General features: G+C 41.8%; 1 protein-coding gene across 1 annotated transcript; it reads right to left on the reverse strand.

The window, feature by feature from the left end:
• Nucleotides 1-3,601: 3,601 nt before the first annotated feature.
• LOC114458558 (protein NLRC3-like) lies at nucleotides 3,602-21,381 on the reverse strand (the record flags this gene model as incomplete). The annotated part of the gene is made up of 6 exons (XM_028440976.1): nucleotides 3,602-4,249; nucleotides 6,029-6,075; nucleotides 18,664-18,816; nucleotides 18,899-19,072; nucleotides 19,150-20,947; nucleotides 21,150-21,381. Coding segments are annotated over 6 exons (2,934 nt in total), but the record flags the coding sequence as incomplete, so codon positions are not given.
• Between the last annotated feature and the right edge of the window lie 2,893 nt (nucleotides 21,382-24,274).

A 24,274-nucleotide genomic window follows, 5' to 3' on the forward strand; every position in this document is an offset into this window, starting at 1 on the left:
GAATTATATTAGTAATCACACCTATTCTATGTAATAATTTCACACTACTACTGCTGTGATGCTGCACGGTGAGGACCAATGGTGCTGCACGGTGAGGACCAATGATGCTGCATGATGAGGACCAATGATGCTGCATGGTGAGGACCAATGATGCTGCATGGTGAGGACCAATGATGCTGTGTGTGTCCTGTCTGGATGTGATGTTTTTTAATGACCCCTTATTTAAAGAAAATTCAAAGCAATACATACTGTATACAATACAAATAAACATACTTTTTAACATTTTTTTCATGAATACAAATTTACATTCCGGAAAAAAACTGTTTATGGAACTACATAAACATATATTATATATACACATACATATGATGGTGTACAGTAAAAATATTGTCAATCAATGCAGTTACTGACGACAAACTACCAAAAATCCCAGATATGTCAATGGATTCAAATTGCCCACCACTAACTTCCAGATCAAACTGAGTTTACATGAATCATGTGATGGTCAAGCATTTTGGACTTTGTCGTACCAAAGCAGTGACCCCCAACAGAATCTGTATCCCCTGCTGTGGGAGCGCGCATGAAGGGCGGAGCTACAATTCTATGTTTAGCTTATTATAAAACTAAATGTGGATTGTTGCAATCATGCTTTGATTGTCAAGAAGATGGATGATTATTCATGGTTTCTTTTTCAACATACAATAATTAAATTTTATTTTCAGAACATTCAATTTCATCTTAATCTAAATCTAACAACAAAACCATGTACGTAAACAGAGACAAAACTGATATAATTCAGACAGTAAGATTAACACTAAAAAGACAGTTTGAGCTAAATACACACAATTATTATAATAATAATTCTGTAAATTACGTGTTGTTAAAGTTAATAGTATTCATAGCTCTGCTTGACAATGTCATATATTCTCCTTTTTCTATGATAGTGTAAAGTTGCTAGGCGACCAGCCTGCTAACTAAACGTTAGCTAAATACTCTCTGGGTTCTAGACTCAAACACGCTGTAATTCAGTTTTTAGATCAATGTGTCCAACTTGTGATACAGTAAAATCAACACCACTGTGAACATTTGAACACACTGTCAGACTCAGATCCACCTTTTTCACTCAATGATGTTCTGATGAACTTACTGCAGCACTGCCAACAGTAGTTGTTGATGTAACTCACTTTCCTTTACACAGGAGATCTGATCTTTAGATATTGGTGTATTTTTTTTATTCAGCCTCTGTTGATCATCATAACTTCATAGCATTTATTCAGACATTCTCAACACAGACACATGGTGATACAGGACTGTGGACCAGAACATGTTATCAGGAGATACAAATGATTTCAGCCTGTCTCACTGTGCCTGATAGAAAATGTATCCCCTCTATAATCCTCAGGTGATGGACTAACATCATCTGCTTTATTCTGTACACATTTATCATCATTCATAATAAAACTTGTGAATTAGGACTAGTTTCACTTTTGTGGAGAAGAAGAACATGAGACAGATGTGACCTCATGCTTTGTGTTCTCAGAGGGTTCCACTTTTAGTAGCGTCTGACGCTAACAGCTCTAGCAGAAAGACAATATATCATGTTGACTTCAAAATAGTGTTGGATGAATGTTATAAGATGGGTGATGAAGAAAAAACAGGCTGTGATCAGTGGGAGGGGCCTATAATGTCACTAGAAATTCCTTCACATTCTAAATGCTGTATCTTGGCTATTTTTCAGTTGATTCACATCAAATTTACATGTATTATTGACCCCAAGATGAGCAAAAAGTTACATAATGACCCCGCCCAAAACCAAACAGAAAATCAGCCATCTAGTCTGTCAGTCTCACAGAGGACTCATAGACATGTCTGTCTGTCTCTCTGTTTGTGTGTCTGTCTGTTTTGGCTGTGTGTCTGTCTGTGTAGCTGTGTGTGTGTCTGTCTGTCTGTCTGCCTGTCTGTCTGTATTTCTGTGTGTGTGTCTGCCTGCCTTTCTGTCTGTCTGTCTTTTTGTCTGTCAGTGTGTGTGTGTGTGTGTGTGTAGCTGTGAGTGTTTGTCTGTCAGAGTGTGTGTGTGTGTGTGTGTGTGTGTGTGTGTGTGTGTGTGTGTGTGTAGCTGTGTGTGTCTGTCTGTCGGTGTCTGTGTGTGTGTGTGTGTGTCTGTCTGTCCGTGTCTGTGTGTGTCTGCCTGTTTGTCTGTCTGTGTGTTTGTTTGTCTAAGTGCCTGTCTGTCTGTCTGTCGGTGTGTCTGTCTGTCTGTCTGTGTAGCTGTGTGTGTCTGTCTGTCTGTGTCGCTGTGTTTGTCTGTCTGTCTGTCTCTGTGTGTGTGTGTCTGTCTGTCAGTGTAGCTGTGTCTGTCTGTCCGTCTGTCTGTCTGCCTGCCTGCCTGTCTGTCTGTGTAGCTGTGTGTGTCTGTCTGTCTGTCTGTGTCTGTCAGTTAGTGTGACTGCCTGTCTGTCGGTGACTCTGTGTGTGTGTGTGTCTGTCTGTCTGTCTGCCTGTTTATCTGTCTGCGTGTCTGTTTGTTTGTCTAAGTGTCTGTCTGTCTCTGTGTGTCTGTCTGTCTGCCTGTCTCTCTGTCTGTGTGGCTGTCTGTCTGTCTGTCGGTGTGCGTGTCTGTCTGTGTAGCTGTGTTTGTCTGTCTGTGTTTGTCTGTCTCTGTGTGTGTGCGTGTGTTTGTCTGTCTAAGTGTATGTCTGTCTGTCTGTGTGTGTCTGTCTGTCTGTTTGTCTGTCTGTGTGTGTAGCTGTGTCTGTCTGTCTTCTGTCTGTCTGTCTGTCTGCCTGTGTGTGTAGCTGTGTCTGTCTGTCTTCTGTCTGTCTGTCTGTCTGCCTGTGTGTCTCTGTGTCTGTCAGTCTATGTGTCTGACTGTTTGTCTGTCTGTCTGTCTGCATGTCTGTCTGTGTAGCTGTCTGTCTGTCGGTGTGTCTGTCTGTCTGTGTAGCTGTGTTTGAATGTCTGTCTTTCTCTGTGTGTTTGTCTGTCTGTCTGTCCATGTGTCTGTCTAAGTGTCTGTATGTCTGTGGGTGTGTCTGTCTGTCTGTCTGCCTGCCTGCCTGCCTGCCTGCCTGTCTGTCTGTCTGTCTGTCTGTCTGTCTGTGTCTGTCGGTGTGTCTGACTGTCTGTCGTTGTAGCTGTGTCTGTCTGTCTCTGTGTCTGTTAGTCTATGTGTCTGTCTGTCTGTGTTGTCTGTGTTTGTCTGTGTGTCTGTCTGTCTGTCTGTGTTGTCTGTGTTTGTCTGTGTGTCTGTCTGTCTGTCTGTCTGTCGGTGTGTCTGTCTGTCTGTGTAGCTGTGTTTGAATGTCTGTCTTTCTCTGTGTGTTTGTCTGTCTGTCTGTCCATGTGTCTGTCTAAGTGTCTGTATGTCTGTGGGTGTGTCTGTCTGTCTGTCTGCCTGCCTGCCTGCCTGCCTGCCTGCCTGTCTGTCTGTCTGTCTGTCTGTCGGTGTGTCTGACTGTCTGTCGTTGTAGCTGTGTCTGTCTGTCTGTCTGTCTCTGTGTCTGTTAGTCTATGTGTCTGTCTGTCTGTGTTGTCTGTGTTTGTCTGTGTGTCTGTCTGTCTGTCTGTGTTGTCTGTGTTTGTCTGTCGGTCTGTCTGTTTGTCTGTCTGTCAGTCTATGTGTCTGTCAGTCTATGTGTCTGTCTGTGTAGCTGTGTGTGTCTGTCTCTCTGTCTGTCTGTCTATCTGTCTGTCTGTCTATCTGTGTCTGTCTGTCTGTCTCACAGAGGACTCAGAGACACTGAGGAACCAAACCAAAACCCAAACCCAGGATACAGAGTGTCAGTGAAGGAGGTACAGACGGTGTGGATGAGTGTCAGAGAGTCAGAGGAGACTTCATAGAAGGACAGACGTCCATCAGGACAGTCCACATACACTCCTACTCTACCAGAGGAACCACAGGGACAGGAGGTAGGTGTGTTTATGTTATTGTGAATGAAGTAGTAAAAACCACTGAAACATTCCAGACTCCAGGACTGATTATTAAATCCAAACTTACAATCATAAATGTTTCCTTTTCTTCTGATTCCTCTGTAACTCACTGCTATATTAACTTCTCCATTCCACTCAACCTCCCAGTAACAGCGACCAGTCAGACCAGTACTACACAGAACCTGATAGTAATCAAATCTGTCCTGATGATCAGGATAAAGCTCCTCCTCCTCCTCCACACATGTCACCATCCTGTTGTTGTCAGACAGTCTGAGGTTTCTGTTGATGGAGTTTGTGTCGAGGTGAATGTAACAGAAATCTGATGAGACACAAAGAAACAACAGTTGATCATGTGATGCTTCATTCTCTCTGTATCACTGACATGTTCATTCAAACTGTCTCTGGTCTTTGGAGAGAGCAGACGTGTTTTTCATTCGCTCCGATAACACGACCTTGGCTACAGCTGGCTACAGCTGGCTACAGCTGAACAGCCTGAAAAATTGGGCCCAAGACTGAAGGAAAATGGTGAAAAAACCGCAGGGAGGCCCTTCAGAACCCAATTCGGGTTTGGAAGAGGTCAAGGAAATGATACGCGAGGGTCTACGAAACCTATCTGCCGAGATAAAGTCGTTGGAAAAGACGCAGGAAAACTCACTGGAAAAGCTACAAAGAGAAGCAAAGGTACTGAAAGAAAAGAATGAAAGAAATGCTGAAGAGATAAAATTGTTGAACGCCAGGGTTGAACAGCTGGAACAAAAGGAAAGAGAGAAAGATGTCATCACAGGCCTAAAGATAAAACCCAGGAGCTACGCGAGTCACGAAGAAACAAAATCGATTGAACAACAGGTCATTGACTACCTGGAGTCAAAGGACATTGTCCTGAACCCTGACAACATCAACTCCTGCCATCTCCTGCAAAAGAAAAATGATAACAGAGCTGTAAAAATAACCTTCACGAATATAAAATTCAAGGGAGAACTACTGAAGCAAGGAAATAAACTCAAGGGAACGAAGGTGTACATCAATGAAAACCTGACGAAACAAAATGCAAGCATTGCATGGAAGGCACGCCAAATAAAAAAAGGAGGAAAAATTGTGAGGACGTGGACAAGAAACTGCAGGATTTACATCACACCACTGGGAGAAGAGAACGGAAAACCAATCCTCATCAAAACGATGGAAGACTTGGGAAAATACGAAGGATCCACCTAAACAACAACACTACTGATGGTAATCCTGGATATGAACCCAGATCTATATAAACACTGGAAACAAAACTCAGACTGTGATTATTTTACGGAGACTGAATTAAATGTGGAAACCAAGAGTAAAAAAGGTCTGTCATTTATTCATTTCAATTGCTAGGTGGTGCGGTGATTAAGGATTACATTAAATTTAAATTCAAAGTGTTTATTGTCATATGTGTAGTTAGAAACACGTTTTCCTGTACAATGAAATTACTACCTTGCTTATGAACTAAGATATAATAATGTGTTTATACAAGTTAAATCTAACAGTGGAAAATACAACACTGCCAATAGAACTAACAACAGCTGGATTAACCTTCATATAGAGACAAAACAAGCTGCAAACTTGTGTGTCCAAAAGAGACATTCCCGAGTGGTGACATTATGGATGAAAAGGGAAAAAAAAAAACTTCCAAACACCGTCAAAACTTCCAAACACCGTCGAAAGAGGAACTATTCTTGAACTGGAGGAATGCTAACAACGTCTGGCAGGGAACGAGGCCAACACGAACAACGATAGAGAGGAGGAGGAATAAAAAAATTTAAAAAAAGACAACACTGACTACAGATGAGAATACACAAAAAAGGACTGTTCAGAACAACTCAAGAATGTTTGACCAGAGAGACATGTAAACCCATGTAAATTTGCGATGGTGAAACAGGGGACGGGACCCAGATAAGCAAACTGCTTCTCTCGTCTCCTTTTTCGGCATGTACAAAAAAAAAAAAAAAATGTAAAAAAAAAAAAAAGTGAATGTAACCATGTCGGAAATAAACTAAATAAATAAAAAAATAAAAATTCACTCAGAGCTTCATGAGGACACTTTGAATGAACACACACACACACTTACACTTCCTCACACCAGCTTTGATCCTCTGCTCTCCTCCATGGTCCGCCCTGCAGGAGCAAACACAGGCAGTGATTTACACACCTAAAGAGTCCAAAGTGCTGCTCAGAAACCTGATGCCATCTCCATCAAGCTCTCCATGTTTCTACTGGTTTGTCTTCAACAGCTTCACCTTCTTCATCTCCTTCAAAGTGTTCCTCTCTTCATCCTCACTGATTGGTTCCACCTCCTCTGATCTTAACTATACACTATTATATATATGTATATATACACTATTTGGTCACCTAGGCTGAAATCCAATCAGAACTCATGTGATCATGTGATCTAACGTATTGATCACATCTAATCTGTCTGTGTTTACAAACATTAATACCATCATAAATCAGGTTGATCAACAGTAACTGAATATTCAGCAGGGCCACAGGAAGTAGGGCTGCTGGTGGTGCTGCAGCTCCCCCTATTGGTGAGAATGTAGGTGTTTAAATGTAGTCTATGAAAAATATTTAGCACAATTTATAAATTCCTTATGAATATTTAGGGGATGATTTTGACACACGTAGGCTATTACGTGTATTTTGTATTTGAATGTAATTATTTTTAGGACTAATCAACACAGGTTCACGTTGACTTTTGAAGACATGGGTACGCAGCATCATGACCCAGAAAAGACTCACACACCTTTCTCTGATGCACACCCACACACAGATTCTGAACTCCCTGGACATTCATCTCCTCATGAGAGACTTTATCTCCACGCCCCCAGAGCACACCTCCACATCTGGACACCTGTAACCATGGCAACCCTCCCTGCAGCTCAAAGTAAGAGCATGGTGCCACCGTACACTTTCATATCTATTCATACAGTTTAACGTCACACTACAGTATTTTTACAAGGTGGTGGTGATGGAGATGGAGTGTGTTATTATGATTGTGTGTTCTGTGTGTAATGGATGTGGAGAGTTGTTAAATAACGTTTAAATAGTCAGATTATTTCCTTGTGGTGTGCATAAAAGGATTTTGGAGTCACGTGACATAAACATAGATGGTGCAGTGACTCAGGTTCATGTCAGCTGATCTAATCTATTGCATTGTTATAGTGTTATTGTGAAGTTTAGCTAATAGTGCATATATTCATCTGAGAACTGATGATGTCTGTGCGATACAGACCCTGGCTGTGAGTGTGCACCAGGGGCGTAGCACCACATTTTGGGCCCTGGGTACAAACCATCTTGTTGGGCCCCTCCTGTAACTTTTAATATGTACACTTTTTTTCACCTGGAAACTTTACTAGTATTCTGATATAAACTTTATTTTTTTGTATTTTATTTGAACTAAATTTATATATTTCAGAAAGTTAAAGTATAAGATACAGTTATTTGAGATTTATTGTATTTGTATTGTGTATTTGAAAAACAGTAATTCCAAAAACTTAAAAATAGAATTTTAATCAGTTTTTACCTACTTTTTAACCAATTACGAGACATTTAAACCCCGTTTTAGTTCCAGGCTGACCCCACATGGGTAAAACAAATACTTAAATAAGTCAATAAAAAAATAAATAAAAAGGTTGATCTCCAAAGCCACCAAATATGACGACTGTTAGGTATTTGCAAGTTTCTTTGTGTTATATTATACATTTATGACTTTAAGACATTGTTCTTTTTATTTCTTGGTTATAAGGTAGTTTTTGTTGTGATTAAATTACCTCTTCTTTATTTTTGTTACTGTTTTCCAATTTGGGGGTTTATTTTTCAGGCGCGTGAAAAGCCTACGGCTCCGCCTATAAATAGGCTGGGCCTGGAGTGCTCTCTCTCTCATTCACTTGCAGACGCGGAGCTGGGCGGAGGTCTGTTCCTGCTCCTCCACCTGCGCTTCTCTTTTTGGGGGTTTAGGTATGTTTTGTTTGTTTCTGATGGGACCGGCTGTCCTGTTTTCGTTTTCAGTTGGTTTTCAGGAGTAGATTGGGTTTTTTCTTTCTTAGTTTGGATGTGGTACTGGCTTCTACGGCCCTGTATAGGGTTGGCCCAGTACCGCATCTTTTTCTTCTTTTTGGCCGGCCCACCAGGTTAACTTTTGTTAAAGTTAATTAGTTCAAGGATATGGGATGGTTTGGGGTTTTTTGTGTCCTTTATTTGTGTTTAACATTATTCTGTTCTTTAGGTTCCTGAGCTTTCTTCTTTTTTTTTTTTTTTCAGGAGAAGTAAAAATAATCGTTAATGGTCACTAATAAAAGTTACAAAATCCTAATTGTTTTCCCGTGTCCTTCCTAATGTGTTTATTCCCTTTTCGGGGTGAAACATATTATGGGGGCTCGTTCAAACCAAAAATCTAGCACGTAGTCATTTGTTGCCCTTTTGTTGCCTTTAGTTTTTGTTGCCCTTCGTTTTTTGGGTTATTTGTTGCAGGTAACTTTTTGATTAAGGGGTATGTTTGTTTGGACTTCGTTTTTGGATAATATTTTTGGGTTATTGTGAGTGAGTGAGAGGTTATCCGAGACTTTTTGAGGAGTTTAGTCTGGAGTTTTGTGCAATAACAGGTGTTGTTGCTGCGCATTGGTGTAATTATGTCTCTCGTGTTTAATCTGGAGGAGTTTGTGAAAGCGCCCAGTGTAGAGGTGGTTCACAAATGTACGAGAGAGCATTTAATTATGCTGGCTGATTATTATAGAGTGGCTGTTTCTAAGCAGGGTAGGAAGAGTATGGTTAAATCCGAACTGCTTGAGGAACTTGTAGAGAGAGGAGTTTTACCTGCTTCATCACTCCCAGCAGAGGGTCCTCGTTTGTCCTCTAGTGAGGACTCGGTACGGTTAAAAGAGTTGGAAGTGGAACTCCAACGATTATCGCTGGAGAAAGTGAAAGTTGAGCAGGAGGCCCAAATTCGTCTGCGTGAGCTGGAGTTGGCGGTGCTGCAGCAGCAGCAGCCACAAAGGGAACGTGCGTTTGATGTGAGTAAGAATATTCGTCTTGTTCCACAATTTAATGAGAAAGATGTGGACAAATATTTTACTCTTTTTGAGAGGGTGGCAATGTCTCTCAGATGGCCCAGGGAAGCGTGGACGGTGTTGTTGCAGTGTTCACTAGTTGGAAAAGCGCAGGAGGCTTATGCGTCATTGTCGGCTACTGATAGCCTTGATTTTGATAAAGTTAAGGCTGCGGTTCTGCATGCATATGAGCTGGTCCCTGAAGCTTATCGTCAGAAGTTTAGACGACTAAAAAAACAATATAATCAGTGCTACGTAGATTTCGTCAGAGAAAAAGAAGTGCTGTTTGATAGATGGTGTTCATCCCAAAATGTCACTGATTTTGACCAGCTAAAGCAGCTAATATTAATGGAGGATTTAAAAAACTGTCTCCCAGATAAAGTCACCACATACTTAAATGAAAATAAAGTTACTGACGTGGTTAAGGCTGCTGTGTTGGCGGAGGAATATGTGTTGACGCACAAGTCTGTATTCTCAGAGCGCCCTTTTTCATTTTTTAAATCTGATCGAGGTATTAATAATGGCAAAGACAGTAAAAATGTGAGTGGACAGATGGAACCTGTCCTTAGCTCGGTGTCTAGTGCAGACGTTAAATCTGATGCACCCGAGGCCAGGACAAAGGATGATGTGTACTGTTTTTATTGTAAAAAGAAAGGACATGTCATTTCGGGTTGTCCTGTGCTAAAAAAGAAAAATACCAGACCAGTGGCTCTGATTAAAACTGAGTATGAGGTTGGTATGTCACTTCCGTGTGAAAGAAACTCTAAATACGCAGACTTCAAACCGTTTGTCATGGACGGGTTTGTGTCGCTGTCCGGTGAGTGTAAAACTCCGGTAAAAATCCTGCGGGATACTGCAGCCTCACAGTCTTTTATTTTGGAGGGTGTGTTGCCTTTAGATAAAAGTACTGCTGTTGGTATTGAGGTGCCTGTACGTGGTTTCAGTATGCAGGATATTGGTGTTCCCTTACATAAGATCATGCTTCAGTCAGACTTATGGTCTGGATACGCTGTGGTGGGCGTGCGTCCGGATTTCCCGATACAGGGAGTCTCTGTTATTATGGGGAACGATTTAGCGGGAGGCAGAGTGTTGGTTACACCTGAGGTTACACCTGTTCCTGTTAGGTCCAAAGGTCCTGATGAGCTGGCACGGAATTATCCGCGCGTTTTCACATCTTGTGCCGTTACACGGGCAGCTGCGAAACGTGAGCGGGCGCAGGATAAAGAGGACATTGATTTGAGTGAGAGTTTTATGCATGACTTTAAAACTGACAAGGTTTGTGACGCAGAGCCTATAGTACCTACACGGAGCACTGGGGAGTGTGAAAGTGGTGGCCCTGACGTGAGTAAGCTGTCGCTGTCCAGGCAGCAGTTGATCAGCGATCAAAAAGCAGACGAAAGTTTAGCACGTCTGTTTGAAGTCGTTGTGTCTGACGACTTGAGGGAATCAATGTCTACAGGCTACTTTTTGAATGAGGGTATGTTGATGCGTAAATGGACACCGCTTGGTGTCTCTCCAGCTGAAGAGTGGAGCGTGATTACGCAGATTGTGGTTCCAACTCCCTATCGGACTGAAATATTGAAAATGGCCCATGACAATCTGCTCGCTGGCCATCTGGGCGTTAAAAAAACATATGATCGCATTTTGCGCCACTTCTTTTGGCCCGGGTTGAAAAGTGACGTCGTACGTCATTGTAGGGTCTGTCATTGGTGCCAAGTCTCTGGTAAACCTAATCAGATCATTCCTCCCGCCCCCCTGTATCCAATCCCAGCTGTGGGTGAGCCATTTGAATGTGTTCTGGTTGACTGTGTGGGTCCGCTACCTCGAACTAAGTCTGGGAATAAATTCCTAGTTACTGTTATGTGCGCGGCCACACGGTTTCCGGAGGTTTTCCCTGTGCGTAAAATCACCACTCCAGTTGTTGTGAAAGCATTGGTTAAGTTTTTTTCCTTGTTCGGGTTACCGCGGGTGGTACAGTCTGACCAGGGCTCGAATTTTATGTCAAAAATATTCGCCCAGGTCCTAAAGCAACTTAATATCCAGCACTACCACTCAAGCGCATTTCACCCCGAAAGTCAAGGGGCGTTAGAACGTTTCCATCAGACGCTTAAAACAATGCTTCGCACTTACTGTCTGGAGTTTGAGAATGACTGGGATGAGGGGGTGCATTTGCAAATGTTTGCCATACAGGAGGTGGTCCAGGAGTCCCTGGGTTTTAGTCCAGCAGAGCTGGTTTTTGCACACAATGTTCGGGGCCCTTTAAAACTGCTGAAAGAAAAGTGGGTGAGGGCGGAAGCAGAGACCAACCTGTTGGATTATGTCTGTCGGTTTAGACATAGACTGCGCCGTGCATGTGAGATAGCCAGGGAAAATCTCAAGGTTGCACAGGCACGTATGAAGTCTTTGTTTGACAGACGGGCTAAAATGCGAGAATTTAAACCGGGAGAAAAAGTATTGGTGTTACTTCCAATCCCTGGCTCTAGTTTACAGGCACGATATGCTGGTCCGTACCTTATTAAAAACAAAGTAGGTGAAAGGGACTATTTAATTATCACGCCGGACCGTCGCCGTTCGACGCGGCTGTGCCATGTTAATATGTTGAAACCGTATTTTGAGCATGGCGAGCCAGTTGTGTCTGCGGTCGGTGAGGTTGTGGAACGTGCGGAGCTGTCCGTTACAGGTGGTGCTGAAAGTGCTGAAGCGCGGGTGAGCTTGGTGACAGGTGGACAGGAGGCATCTGTTTCAGCACCTCCGGAGGAGGATGGTTTGTCTGTGGCGCTGACTGAGGGACGGTTTGCTAACTCAGTAGTGTTGCAGAATTTGCCAATGTTGCTTTCCCATCTATCTGAGTCGGAGCATCGTGGTCTGGTTGAATTAATTAAATCATATGATTCACTGTTTGGGGATGTTCCCTCTAAGACGCACGTGCTCTACCACGATATCGATGTGGGGGATGCTAAGCCCATTAAACAGCATCCTTACCGAGTCAATCCTGAAAAACGCACCCGTACTTGCGGCTCCTTCTTTTGAAAGACCCTTTAAGGTTGCTGTGGACGCCTGTGATTCGGGCGTGGGGGCCGTACTCCTGCAAGATGACGGTGAAGGTGTCGAACATCCCGTGTCGTTTTTTTCGAAAAAGCTGAATCGACACCAGCGGTGGTATTCCACCATTGAGAAAGAAGCGCTGGCTTTAATCATGGCCTTAGAACATTTCGAGGTGTATGTCGGTTGTTCTAGTGTGCCTGTGGTCATTTACACCGACCACAATCCGCTGGTTTTTCTTGATAGGATGCGTAACAAGAACCGCAGGCTGATGAATTGGTCTTTGCGATTACAACAGTTTAATCTTGTGATCACGCACATTCGTGGGTGTGATAATGTCATCGCCGACGCCCTATCGCGTTTATAGGCTCTAACGCTATGGCTCTGAATGAGTTGAATGTGGCCTTTGTGTGTGGAGACCACAGTTCATACTTATTCAGTGTCACTGGGTGGGGGTGTTAGGTATTTGCAAGTTTCTTTGTGTTATATTATACATTTATGACTTTAAGACATTGTTCTTTTTATTTCTTGGTTATAAGGTAGTTTTTGTTGTGATTAAATTACCTCTTCTTTATTTTTGTTACTGTTTTCCAATTTGGGGATTTATTTTTCAGGCGCTTGAAAAGCCTACGGCTCCGCCTATAAATAGGCTGGGCCTGGAGTGCTCTCTCTCTCATTCACTTGCAGACGCGGAGCTGGGCGGAGGTCTGTTCCTGCTCCTCCACCTGCGCTTCTCTTTTTGGGGGTTTAGGTATGTTTTGTTTGTTTCTGATGGGACCGGCTGTCCTGTTTTCGTTTTCAGTTGGTTTTCAGGAGTAGATGGGGTTTTCTTTCTTAGTTTGGATGTGGTACTGGCTTCTACGGCCCTGTATAGGGTTGGCCCAGTACCGCATCTTTTTCTTCTTTTTGGCCGGCCCACCAGGTTAACTTTTGTTAAAGTTAATTAGTTCAAGGATATGGGATGGTTTGGGGTTTTTTGTGTCCTTTATTTGTGTTTAACATTATTCTGTTCTTTAGGTTCCTGAGCTTTCTTCTTTTTTTTTTTTTTCAGAAGAAGTAAAAATAATCGTTAATGGTCACTAATAAAAGTTACAAAATCCTAATTGTTTTCCCGTGTCCTTCCTAATGTGTTTATTCCCTTTTGTTTTAAAGACAATTTACCAAAAACCTCTTGGGTAATGCTAAAATAAAATAAAAAATCAGGACAACTTTGTTTTTTGAAAATAGCCAAACACAGACACATTATAAAAACTTATAGACTCAAGCACCAAAACATCAGCCTATTGCAAAACAGAAATACAACAATAATAATAATATGAATAATAATATAACAAACATAAAAATAAGAGTAAGAAAAATGAAATTATTAACAATAATAATAATAACAATAATAATAATAATAATAATAATAATAATAATAATAATAATAATAATAATAATAATAATAATAATAATAATAATATCAATATAAATATGAAATAAGAATAATAAGAAAAATGATAATCTAAATGAGAATGATCTGGGACATGTCATCTACCAGTGGCTGTTAGTGATTGGTAGATGACCGTTGCTATGGATACTATGGACAAATACAGAATGAACTCTCCCTCAAAAGGAAACACTCTGAAAAAACTCTGCTGCTGGGAAAAGACTAAACTAAAGTGTTCTAATCATTCCCTCCTGATAAAACAAGTAAAGACTGAAGGACACGTCACAGAAAAAAATAATGCTGATGCTGCTAAAATATGTTGGTGTATGTTAACATGAAACACATCAGTTTAGAAATCATTAAATCAAAACTATATGTTCAATTCCCATAAGGTTTTATAGATAACGCTAATAATTCTGTAATTTTTCTCATGTTTAATTAAAAAATTCATACAGTAATGAAATAAGATTAAAAAAAATACTAATTATTGAACAAACTAAAAAACTTAAATTGTAATATCAAATTAGGAAAATAAACTAAAATCCATTTTGATTAAGAAAGTTTTTTATAAAAGTTCAGCCTTTGTTTCAAAGTTAGATTTGAAACGTTTCACATAAAACATCTCCTCCATAAACCAGTAATTATTTTATTTTTAAACCTAAAATATATAAAGACTAAGAAAAAAATATGAACCACAACAATGTTTATGTTTTAGTTTGATTTTGAATATTTCATTTAAAATCACTAATGTCCTAAAAAGTCACAACTTTCACATTATTACATTATTTAATAATAATAAACATACAAACAAAACACACATCAAACAAATGTTTTTCTGATCTTAAATCAGAAATGTCCAAATCAACATATATTAAATTAAAACAGCTTTAATAGATAAACCAGAAATGAATTTCTCCTCTTTTTGACATGAATGAAATGAATGATTATGAAACTATATGTTGTGTGAACTGCAGTGAACTGGTAGAAAGAACATTAGATAACACACAACACAACTGATACAGAAAGAATAGAAAAATAACATTGTTTGACCTAGAAAATAAACACTTACACAACAGAATAATTACAACACATAAACATTGATTAAATAAGATATTATGGAAACAACACACACACACACACACACACACACACACACACACACACACACACACACACACACACACACACACACACACACACACACACACACACACACACACACACACACACACACACACACACACACACACACACACACACACACACACGTATGTGTGGGTGAATGAATAAGGATGTATGTATGGGAGAAACGTGTTGTGAGTGTGAGTGTGCTAGTGGGCGTGTCATAGAGTGATTGATTGATGGATGATGACACTTTATGTATAACTGAGAGAAACGTGTTGTGAGTGAAAAATGTACCAGGGCGTGTCTTTGAGTGAGTGATCATGTGATAGAAGGATAGCTGTTTGCACACATACTGTACACACATACATACAGACTTACACAAAGACCAGTTTTTGTTTAATTCTTTAAATATTTATAATTTAAGATGGGTTAGGATCTTTCTTTTTAAGGAATTACTAAAAACTTTTTCTTGTTGATCATACGTTGATATTTTTGAAATGACAATTAGAATAACTTTTGGATATCATAATTACAGATTTCATACTGTTTTCTTTCTCTTGATGAATAGAGTTGATTGACTTTATTTTTTTTGTAACACTCCCCAACACTTTACAGTTGTAGCTTGAATAAAAGTCATATTTTTTAGCTAAAAGGTAAATGAACAAATGATCTTAATAACAGACATGGATAACATTATTTCATATATTGAGGAATCATATATACTGTATAGACCCTGGCCCAGAATGCAGAACAGTGGCTGATCACCTGAGGTTATAAAAACAACCTCACCACCTAAAACGTCTAATCAAAGGTGGGGGGGCTGAACTGTACATGGTACGTGGTCTATAGATTTAACTAGGACTCTTTAGAGAGATAATAAAGACATAAATACAATCACAAATCTGTTCCCTTGTAATCTATATAAATATTAGTAGAGGCATAAATTAACATAACACCTGGTTACATTTCTGTTTTATTCTAATGATTTGATTTACTTTTCAGTTCTTTGGGTTATTTTCTTACTTTTTTATTCACTTCTTTAATAATCTCTGTTAGTTTGAATAATATGTTACAACTGTGTAAAATATTGTCATTTTCCTCTCTTTATGTTCTAAAAATCTCACAACAAAAACCCTTATGTGTATTTATATCCTCAGATAGATAAATAAATATGTAGACTTGGATAGAATTAGATAGAAATTATAACTTGAAATATTTAAAAAATCATAATCAACCTTTGAAATGTATATAAATGTTGTAGTTTTTTGTTCACAGGATACAGACATCACCAGCTGAGAACAGAAACCATTGGATAAGTATTTGATTTAGTCTATTTTTAATTATGATTTATTTATTTTTAATTAGGATTTATTTATTTTTAATTAGGATTTATTTATTTTTAATAAATATAATAAGTTACAAAAGAGGGCAATGATAAATTACTTTAAATATGAATTAAAAATAATCTGAAACAAATCACCTGCTCAGTTAGGAAATAGAACAGCTGATAGAATAACACTAATTAACTAATATAGATTCATATAATTGTAATTTAAATGAGTAAGCGATATCACTGTGTTTCAATTGATTTTTATTCAACAAAAGTTTCTATATTATATTGATAGATTATTTCTGCACAGTTTATATTAGAGGGTGATCACGTGTTATTGTCGTTTGTGCTTCAAAAGCTTCCATATAAACTTTATAAAGATTGATATTAATTTCTGAAAGTCATTTCCTGACTGGTCGCTGTGGGCAAGCAGGACCGTGAATGTATGTTTCCTCACTAAGAAATAAGAATCAATCAATCAATCAGTTAAGGTTCCTGCTGTGGGTTTTCACATTCACATGGAAAGAGAAGTGATATTAAAATAAAATACATACACACTACATAGCAATCATAGACTCACCACACTATGTGGTTGTATGTAATAAAGAAATTATAAAATATGTATTGAATGATTCTTACAACACCTTTTGTAATCATGTGATGTTTTATAAGATTGATTTTGATGAGCATGTATTCAGTTATTGTTTGTACGCATAAATATAAGTGGCTTATTTCAAGTTTACTATGTTTATTCAATTTAAACACAAATCATGTTTGTATTCTGTTCTGTTCTACTTATAACTTTTTTCTTCTATTAAAACATAGTCTAACAGTAAATCCAAATAAATGTAATAAAGTTAAATAAAAGTTTTTGGCCCACTCTAACAATGGTAAACAAAATAGGAATATAGCTTGAAATAAATTAAAGGAAAAATTACGTTAAAATAAATTAAAAAGCTTACTTTAAGTAACCTGATATTATAATTTCCAAATAACATTAATATAACATAATAAAACATAGTCTGAATTCAATATTTTGTCTCATTCATAATTTTATATAGTCACACTGTTAAACAGTGTGAATAGAGGAAATGTTAGAATGGATTATTATTCATTGTTTCTCTTTGTGTGTAATACTATAATTATATATCTTTATACTCAATAAATCTATTCATAAAATATATGGACAAACAGTTTCAGAACATCTGATCTAATGATCAATAATAATGAATAAATCATTAAATCTTAAACATAATTTGTATTGCTTTAAATCACCAGTAAATGACATCTTTAACTAATTACAAGGAGCTGATCATTTGATTTCTAAATGTATAAAAACACTGATAAATCTATGTTTGGGGCCCAGGGAGTGAGCAGACCCTGAGGACCACAGCTGTGTTTTAGATGAGTGTCTGTTCTTCTATTGACTTGTTATGACTTGTTGATTCATTTTCTGTTCATCTCTAATAAATTGATTGATTGATTCAGCAAAACCTCTGACTATGTCTCTCTGTATGAAATCTCAGGTACTGAACACCAGAGTTAGCTCAAAAACTCTAACAATTGTTAAAAAATGATATTTGTAACATAAGTCTACAGTTTGAAATAAATTTAAAACGTTTTAAAAACATACATATTTCTGTTTTAATAATTGTATGAGTGGGTCAAGTTAAACATTGTATTATTTTATTTTATATTACGCATTGTTGGAATGTCAGTGCTAAATAAATATTTTCATATTCTAAAGGCAGGGTAGGTGATTTTTGAAAGCTAGCATGATTTTGAATGTAGTTTACCCCCCTCCCCTCTGTGCTCCGTCTCACTCACATGCATTAGCACAGCTGCTGCAGAAGTGGATCTAAGCTCATTGTTTGTATTGTGTAGAAACTACGTCATCTCATTCAGCAGTAAGTAAACACTAAACTGTATAACTAACTTATATACTGAATGTTGAAAAAACGTGACTTAAAACTCTGTTTTAAGTCCGTCACCAATGACGCGCTATGAGTGTGGGCTCGTGGACGTGAGGGGTGGAGAACGAGCAGGGAGACAGAGAGAAGTGATTGGTTAATAAAAAACCGAACGGTCTTTTTTCATTGGTCAAAGTTTTTACAGGTTTACAGCTGCTATAGATGATGGATTTTCTTTGTTCCTTTTTCAGAGCACATAAGATTAGTTTCTGTCAGAACATTAAAAAAATTTCAACCAAAAACTTAAAAAGTGTATCTGGAAAAAAATCCCCTACCCTACCTTTAATTGACTGATTATTTGAAACATTGGGAATAATTTATACAATTGCAATGTTTTAATTTTAGTGGTTAGTAACATTCAGAGCTGGAAATGCAATCATTTATTTCAGGCTTCAGCCAATAACTTACATTTCGGTTCATCCCTAATTTTTTGACTTGATAACTTGTGTCAGAGCAATAATTAAAATATAATTTCATAAGATATATTTATATTTTTGTATGAACACAATCCTCACTGACTGGTTCCACCTCCTCTGATCTTCTCTGTCATTCCTTCATCAGCTCCTCATAGTTCTCCATCAGCCTCTCCTCACACCTCACTACCTTCTTATCTCTGTCCTTCATCCCTCTAACCTGTCCCAGTCCTCCTCCTTTAGTGTCCCACCTCTCACACCTTCATCACATTCCTCTGATACAGCTCTCTGTCACACATGTGATGGGGATTGATGTGAACATGTGATGAGCTGCTGTGATGTGTCTCACCTCAGAGTGTTCAGTCTCTGAGAGAGCAGCTTCACTGCTGAGTCTCCTGGATGGTTGTAGCTCAGGTCCAGCTCTCTCACACTGGAGGAGTTGGAGCTCAAAGCTGCTGCCAGAGAAGCCCCGCCCACCTCTGTGATGGCACAACCTGACAGACTGGATTCAGAAAAACAACTCAGGAAACAAGTGAGGAGACGAGGAACAGGACAATGTTGATGGAACATGTGATCCCACTGACCTGAGATAGTCCAGTTTACAGTGAGGACTCTTCAGTCCTTCACACAGCAGCTTCACTCCTGAATCCTGCAGATCATTGTTACTCAGGTCCAGATGTTTCACACTGGAGGACTGAGAGCTGAGGACTGAGGACAGAGCTGCACAGCTTCTCTCTGAGAGACCACAGGAACCTAACCTGATGAAGAATCAGAGAAATCTTACAGATGTTTGTCTGTGAGTGAAGTCAAGACATGTTCTTCTAAAGTTACATACTCAGCTTTCTTGGAGGCTTTAATCACTGGGAGCAGCTTCAGAAAAGCTTCCTCTGAAGGAGAGAAACTCTTCAGGTCAAAGACATCCAGATGTTCTTGTGATGACAGTAAGATGAAGACCAGAGCTGACCACTGAGCAGGAGACAGTTCCTCTGTGGAGAGACTTCCTGATCTCATGGACTGTTGGATCTGCTCCAGCAGAGAGTGATCATTCACTTCATTCAGACAGTGGAACTGGTTGATGCTTCTCTCTGTGGACAAACTCTCACTCAGCTTCTTCTTGATGTATTTAACTGTTCTCTGATTGGTCTGTGAGTCACTTCCTGTTTGTGTCAGCAGTCCTTGTAGGAGCCTCTGATTGGTCGGCAGTGAAAGACCCAGCAGGAAGCGGAGGAACAAGTCCAAGTGTCCGTTTGGACTCCGTAAGGCCTCATCCACAGCGCTCTGATGGAGAAGGTTCAGAGTTGGTTTTTGAAATGTAAACATCTTGAAGCTCTTGTTCTTCTGTGGTTTATGCTCCAGCAGGTTGACTTTAGAGCTGATGAAGGTCTGATGGACGTGAAGAGCAGCCAGAAACTCCTGAAGGCTCAGGTGGATGAAGGTGAACACCTTGTCCTGGTACAGGCTGCTCTCCTCTCTGAAGACCTGTGTAAACACTCCTGAGCACACTGAGGCTGCTCTGAGGTCCATGCCACACTCTGTCAGGTCACTCTCATAGAAGATCAGCTTTCCTTTCTGCAGCTGCTCAAAAGCCAGTTTTCCCAAAGATTCTATCATCTCCCTGTTCTGTGGACTCCAGTGTGGCTCTGTGGCAGCTCCTCCATCAAACTTCAACATCTTGACTTTGTTCTGAAGGACCACATAATGGCTGTAGATCTGAGTCAGAGTCCTGGGCAGCTCTCCCTCCTCTCTGCTCTTCAACATGTCCTCCAGAACTGTAGCAGTGATCCAGCAGAAGAGCGGGATGTGGCACATGATGTGGAGGCTACGACACGTCCTGATGTGGGACATGATCCTGCTGACCTGCTCCTCATCTGTGGACCTCCTCCTGAAGTACTCCTCCTTCTGAGGGTCAGTGAACCCTCTGACCTCAGTCACCATGTCCACAAACTCAGGAGGGATCTGATTGGCTGCTGCAGGCCGTGTGGTTATCCAGAGGAGGGCTGATGGAAGCAGTTCTCCTCTGATGAGGTTTATCAGCAGAACCTCCACTGAGGTGGTCTCTGAGACATCAGTCAGGGTCTGAGTGCTGAGGAAGTCCAGAGTGAGCCGACACTCATCCAGACCATCCAAGATGAACAAAACCAGGAAGTCCTGGAAGCTGCAGATTCCTGCTTCTTTGCTTCCAGAGAAGAAGTGATCAACAAGTCCCACCAAGCTGAAGCTCCTGCCCCTCAGCACGTTCAGCTCTCTGAAGGTCAGTGGGAATGTGAAGTGGACCTCCTGCTGGGCTTTGTCTTCAGCCCAGTCCACAGTGAACTTGTGTGTTAAGAGTGTTTTCCCAATGCCAGCCACGCCCTTTGTCATCACTGTCCTGATTGGTCGAGGTCTTCCAGGAGGAGCTTTAAAGAGCTCTTCTAGTGTGATGGCTCTTTCTGCTGTGTCTGATCTCCTGGATGCTGTTTCTATCTGTATGACCTCATGTTCCTGGTTGACCTCTCCACTCCCTCCCTCTGTGATGTAGAGCTCTGTGTAGATCTCCTTCAGGAGGGTTGGACTTCCTGCATTAGCCACGCCCTCAGACACACACTGGAATTTCTTCTTCAGCTTGGACTTCAGCTCACGTTGGTATTGATGAGCTTTTGTTCCTGAATGAAGACAAAGTTATTGTTAGAATGGAGAAGTCAGAGCAGGTTTGAACATTGGAGATCAAAGTGTGTCATGTTCTCAGTCTGGATGGTTCTTTAGATTAAATGTGACTGATTGAATCATGCTTTGAAAAAGAAAAGCCAGCTTTGTGTCCTTCATGTGATGTTCCTCACAGTGAAGAAGTTCACATGCTCTTACTGCTCTGCAGACGCTCAGCCAGCTCCTCCTGCTTCATCCTCTTCAGGAAATACAGTGTGATGTTCAGAAAGGCCTCCCTGCTCCTCCTCTGCTCCTCTTCTTCACCCTCCATCTGACTCTCTGAGCACTCTGGATCATCTCCATCCACAATCTTCTGCATGTGTTTGAGTTCAGCCTTAACAAAGCTGATGATGTTGTCCTCCAGCAGCTGGAACACAAACACATTAAAGGTGATGAGTGAAGGCCTGCTCCAATCATCTGTGTGTGTTTGTGTGTGTGTGTGTGTGTGTGTGTGTGTGTGTGTGTGTGTGTGTGTGTGTGTGTGTGTGTGTGTGTGTGTGTGTGTGTGTATACAGTGGTTTGATCACAGGCTGACACAAGTTTAGTGTTTTTGTAGACGTACACACCGTAAAGATGGAGTCAGGCTCAGCTCCAGAGGAACCATCCACACCCTCCAAGCTGCTGTGGAGAAGACACAGACACTCAGACATGCTGAGGAGCAGCTGGAGGAAAGCACAGGAAGCTCTGCTAACATCATGTGAACATCAGTAACAGTGGGTGATGTCCTGCAGAGCCTCAGTGTAGTGAGTGTGGAGCAGCCTTTGGAGCTCAGCTCACGTGTGGAACATCTCAGCATGTTTCCACTGAACAGGAGAACAAGTCTGTTGGACTGAGGCTTTATTTGTCTTCAAGCCTTCATAAATCTGAAAATCACACACTGTCTAAGACTCACCTACACACTGGAGACCATTCCTACAAAGCCTTTTCTCTTTCACCTTCCACTGTTTGCTGAGATTTACATCAACACCACTTCAAATAACAAACATAGTCCATCAAAATAGATTTTTTTTTTTTTATTGGGGGTGCTTACCACTCTTAATGAGCCACTTTTCTTTCTGGCTTTTAACACACCACACTAAATAGGACAAGCATTTAAAACACAATATAAATACAAAAATAATAAATAATTATGAAAACACCATACACATATAAAACTAATTAACTAGGGCTCCTGTGGTGAGGGCGGTCCAGGTGAACCAATTTCTTCTAAAGCTGGTGGTCCCGTACCAGCAGATCTGCATCCTCCACAACAAGTTTGTGTTGTCTGAGATCGCCTGCTATGATATTGACCCATTGTGGGCGGGGCTTGCCTCCTGGTTGTCTCCAACCTGCTGCCCTTGGGTCAAACTGGAGAATAGCTTTCGTCAGATGGTCAGGAGGTAGGTGGAGGACATGGCCAAACCAGCATGTGTGTCACTGTGCAGCCAAGCAAGATGCTCTAGGCTGACATGTGTGGGCTCTTAGCACTTCATTGGAATAAAAATAAACAAATAAATACTTGAAATTGTTTAAACTGGGAACCCTGATTCTATAATCTATGAAAGTTTAACTTTTTGAATGAAATTATGGAAATTAAACAACTTTTCCATGATATTCAATTTTTTTTTAATAAAGGGTCTGTATAAGAGGGTGTGCACACTTCACCTTGTTTGCACATGCTGTTGAAGGTTAACACTACAAGAAGTGCAATCTTTTAACAGCAATGCATATGTTATTATTGCAATTAAATAAATGAATTTATTTCATTGCATAATTGTGACCATCACCAGCCCTCCCTAGGGAAGGGTAAATACTTTATTAAAGGGAGGATGTAAAAGAGAGAGGGCAGTGTTACACCAGGGTGAGGGGGGTGGGGGGGGGGAGTTAACAGGGAGGAGGGATACAAGATAGGAAAACGAATGGGTGGGGAATAATCAATAAGTTTCAAGTGATGTGATGTGAAATTGTGGTTGTGTATATTGTGCTTATTGTTGTGTTATCAAGCCAGTCTGGTGACCAGTGTGCGGCTTAGGAATAATGATGGTGGCTGTGAGCAGAGGAAGAAGTGAGTGGAAGTTACATAAAACAGGTATTTGGGAACAACGTGTCTATGGTTGAGCCCAGTATGAGTGTTATCCCACAGCCCGAGGCCAGTGCGTCCATGACAAATGTGATTCCAAGAGCCGCTACTGCAAAACCCATAAGCCGCCCCCGGGCCCGAAGAAGCAGTCGGGCCAGCAGAAAGAGCGAGAGATCTAGGGGCCCCCGGCGACCACCCCACGGCCAAGCAGCCCCCCGAACGCCCCCAAGGTCCCAAGCCGAGAGGCTGCCATTGCCCCCCCCATACACACCCGAAAAGCCCCCAAGGAGCCAAGGACCCAGCGCACCACGCCACCGACTCCAACCCCCAGCCCCCAGGCCCCCCAGCCCCCCACCCCCACACCACCACCCACACCCCCGCGCCCAGCCCCCCGAGGGGAGGGCCCAGAGAGCCCCCCGCCCGAGACCCCAGCGGAGGAGCCAAAGCCCACGCCCAGCAGACGACCAGAGCCACGCCGAACGGGCAGCCGGCGGGCCCCCGCCGGTGAGCCCAGAGCCAGCAAGGACCCGACCCCCGGCCAGGAGGACCCGGAATGGATGCAGCACCAGGAGCAGCCCGCCCAGGGCGAACGACCACACCCCAAGCCGCATAAGGCACCAGGGGGCCGCTGGGAGTCCCCCCGCCGGTCCCCAGGCACCCCAACCTAGCCCCCCCGGGCGCCCCAGATGCTGATGCCGCCCGCGCCACGAGCTTCAGTTCTTTAAAGCCAGGGCCCCCTCCAGAGGCCAAGCCAGACCGCCCCGCCGGGATGTGGCCCCCTAATTTAACCCCGACACTCTGCCTCACGGGGGACTGCCCAAGCAGGGGCCGCACCAGAAGGTATGCAAGGGCGCGGCACGCGCCACCCGCCCCAGAAGACCCCCGCCAGGACCGGCCCGGCCAGCCGGCCAAGCACCCCGGGCCCCAGGAGCGCCCCCAGGGACCAGGACCCCCCAAGGGCAAGCCCCCGGGCCAAGCCCCCCGGGACGCGCCCCCCACCCCAGCCCAGGTCCCGGCCACAGCCCAGCAGGACCGCACAGCCCCAGACGGCACAAGGCCAGCAGCCCAGGGCCCGCCGCCCCCCGGACAGCGCAAGTCACAGGGCAGCGCCCCCCGCCGGCCCGCGAGCAACCGGCGACCCCCACCGCGGGGACGGAGGCACCCCAACGGCACACATCCAGCGCGGGACAGCAGCCCCCAGCCAAAGATGCCCCGGACC

The sequence above is a fragment of the Gouania willdenowi genome, unplaced genomic scaffold (genome assembly GCF_900634775.1).
Source record: "Gouania willdenowi unplaced genomic scaffold, fGouWil2.1 scaffold_127_arrow_ctg1, whole genome shotgun sequence".
Taxonomy (NCBI): domain Eukaryota; kingdom Metazoa; phylum Chordata; class Actinopteri; order Blenniiformes; family Gobiesocidae; genus Gouania; species Gouania willdenowi.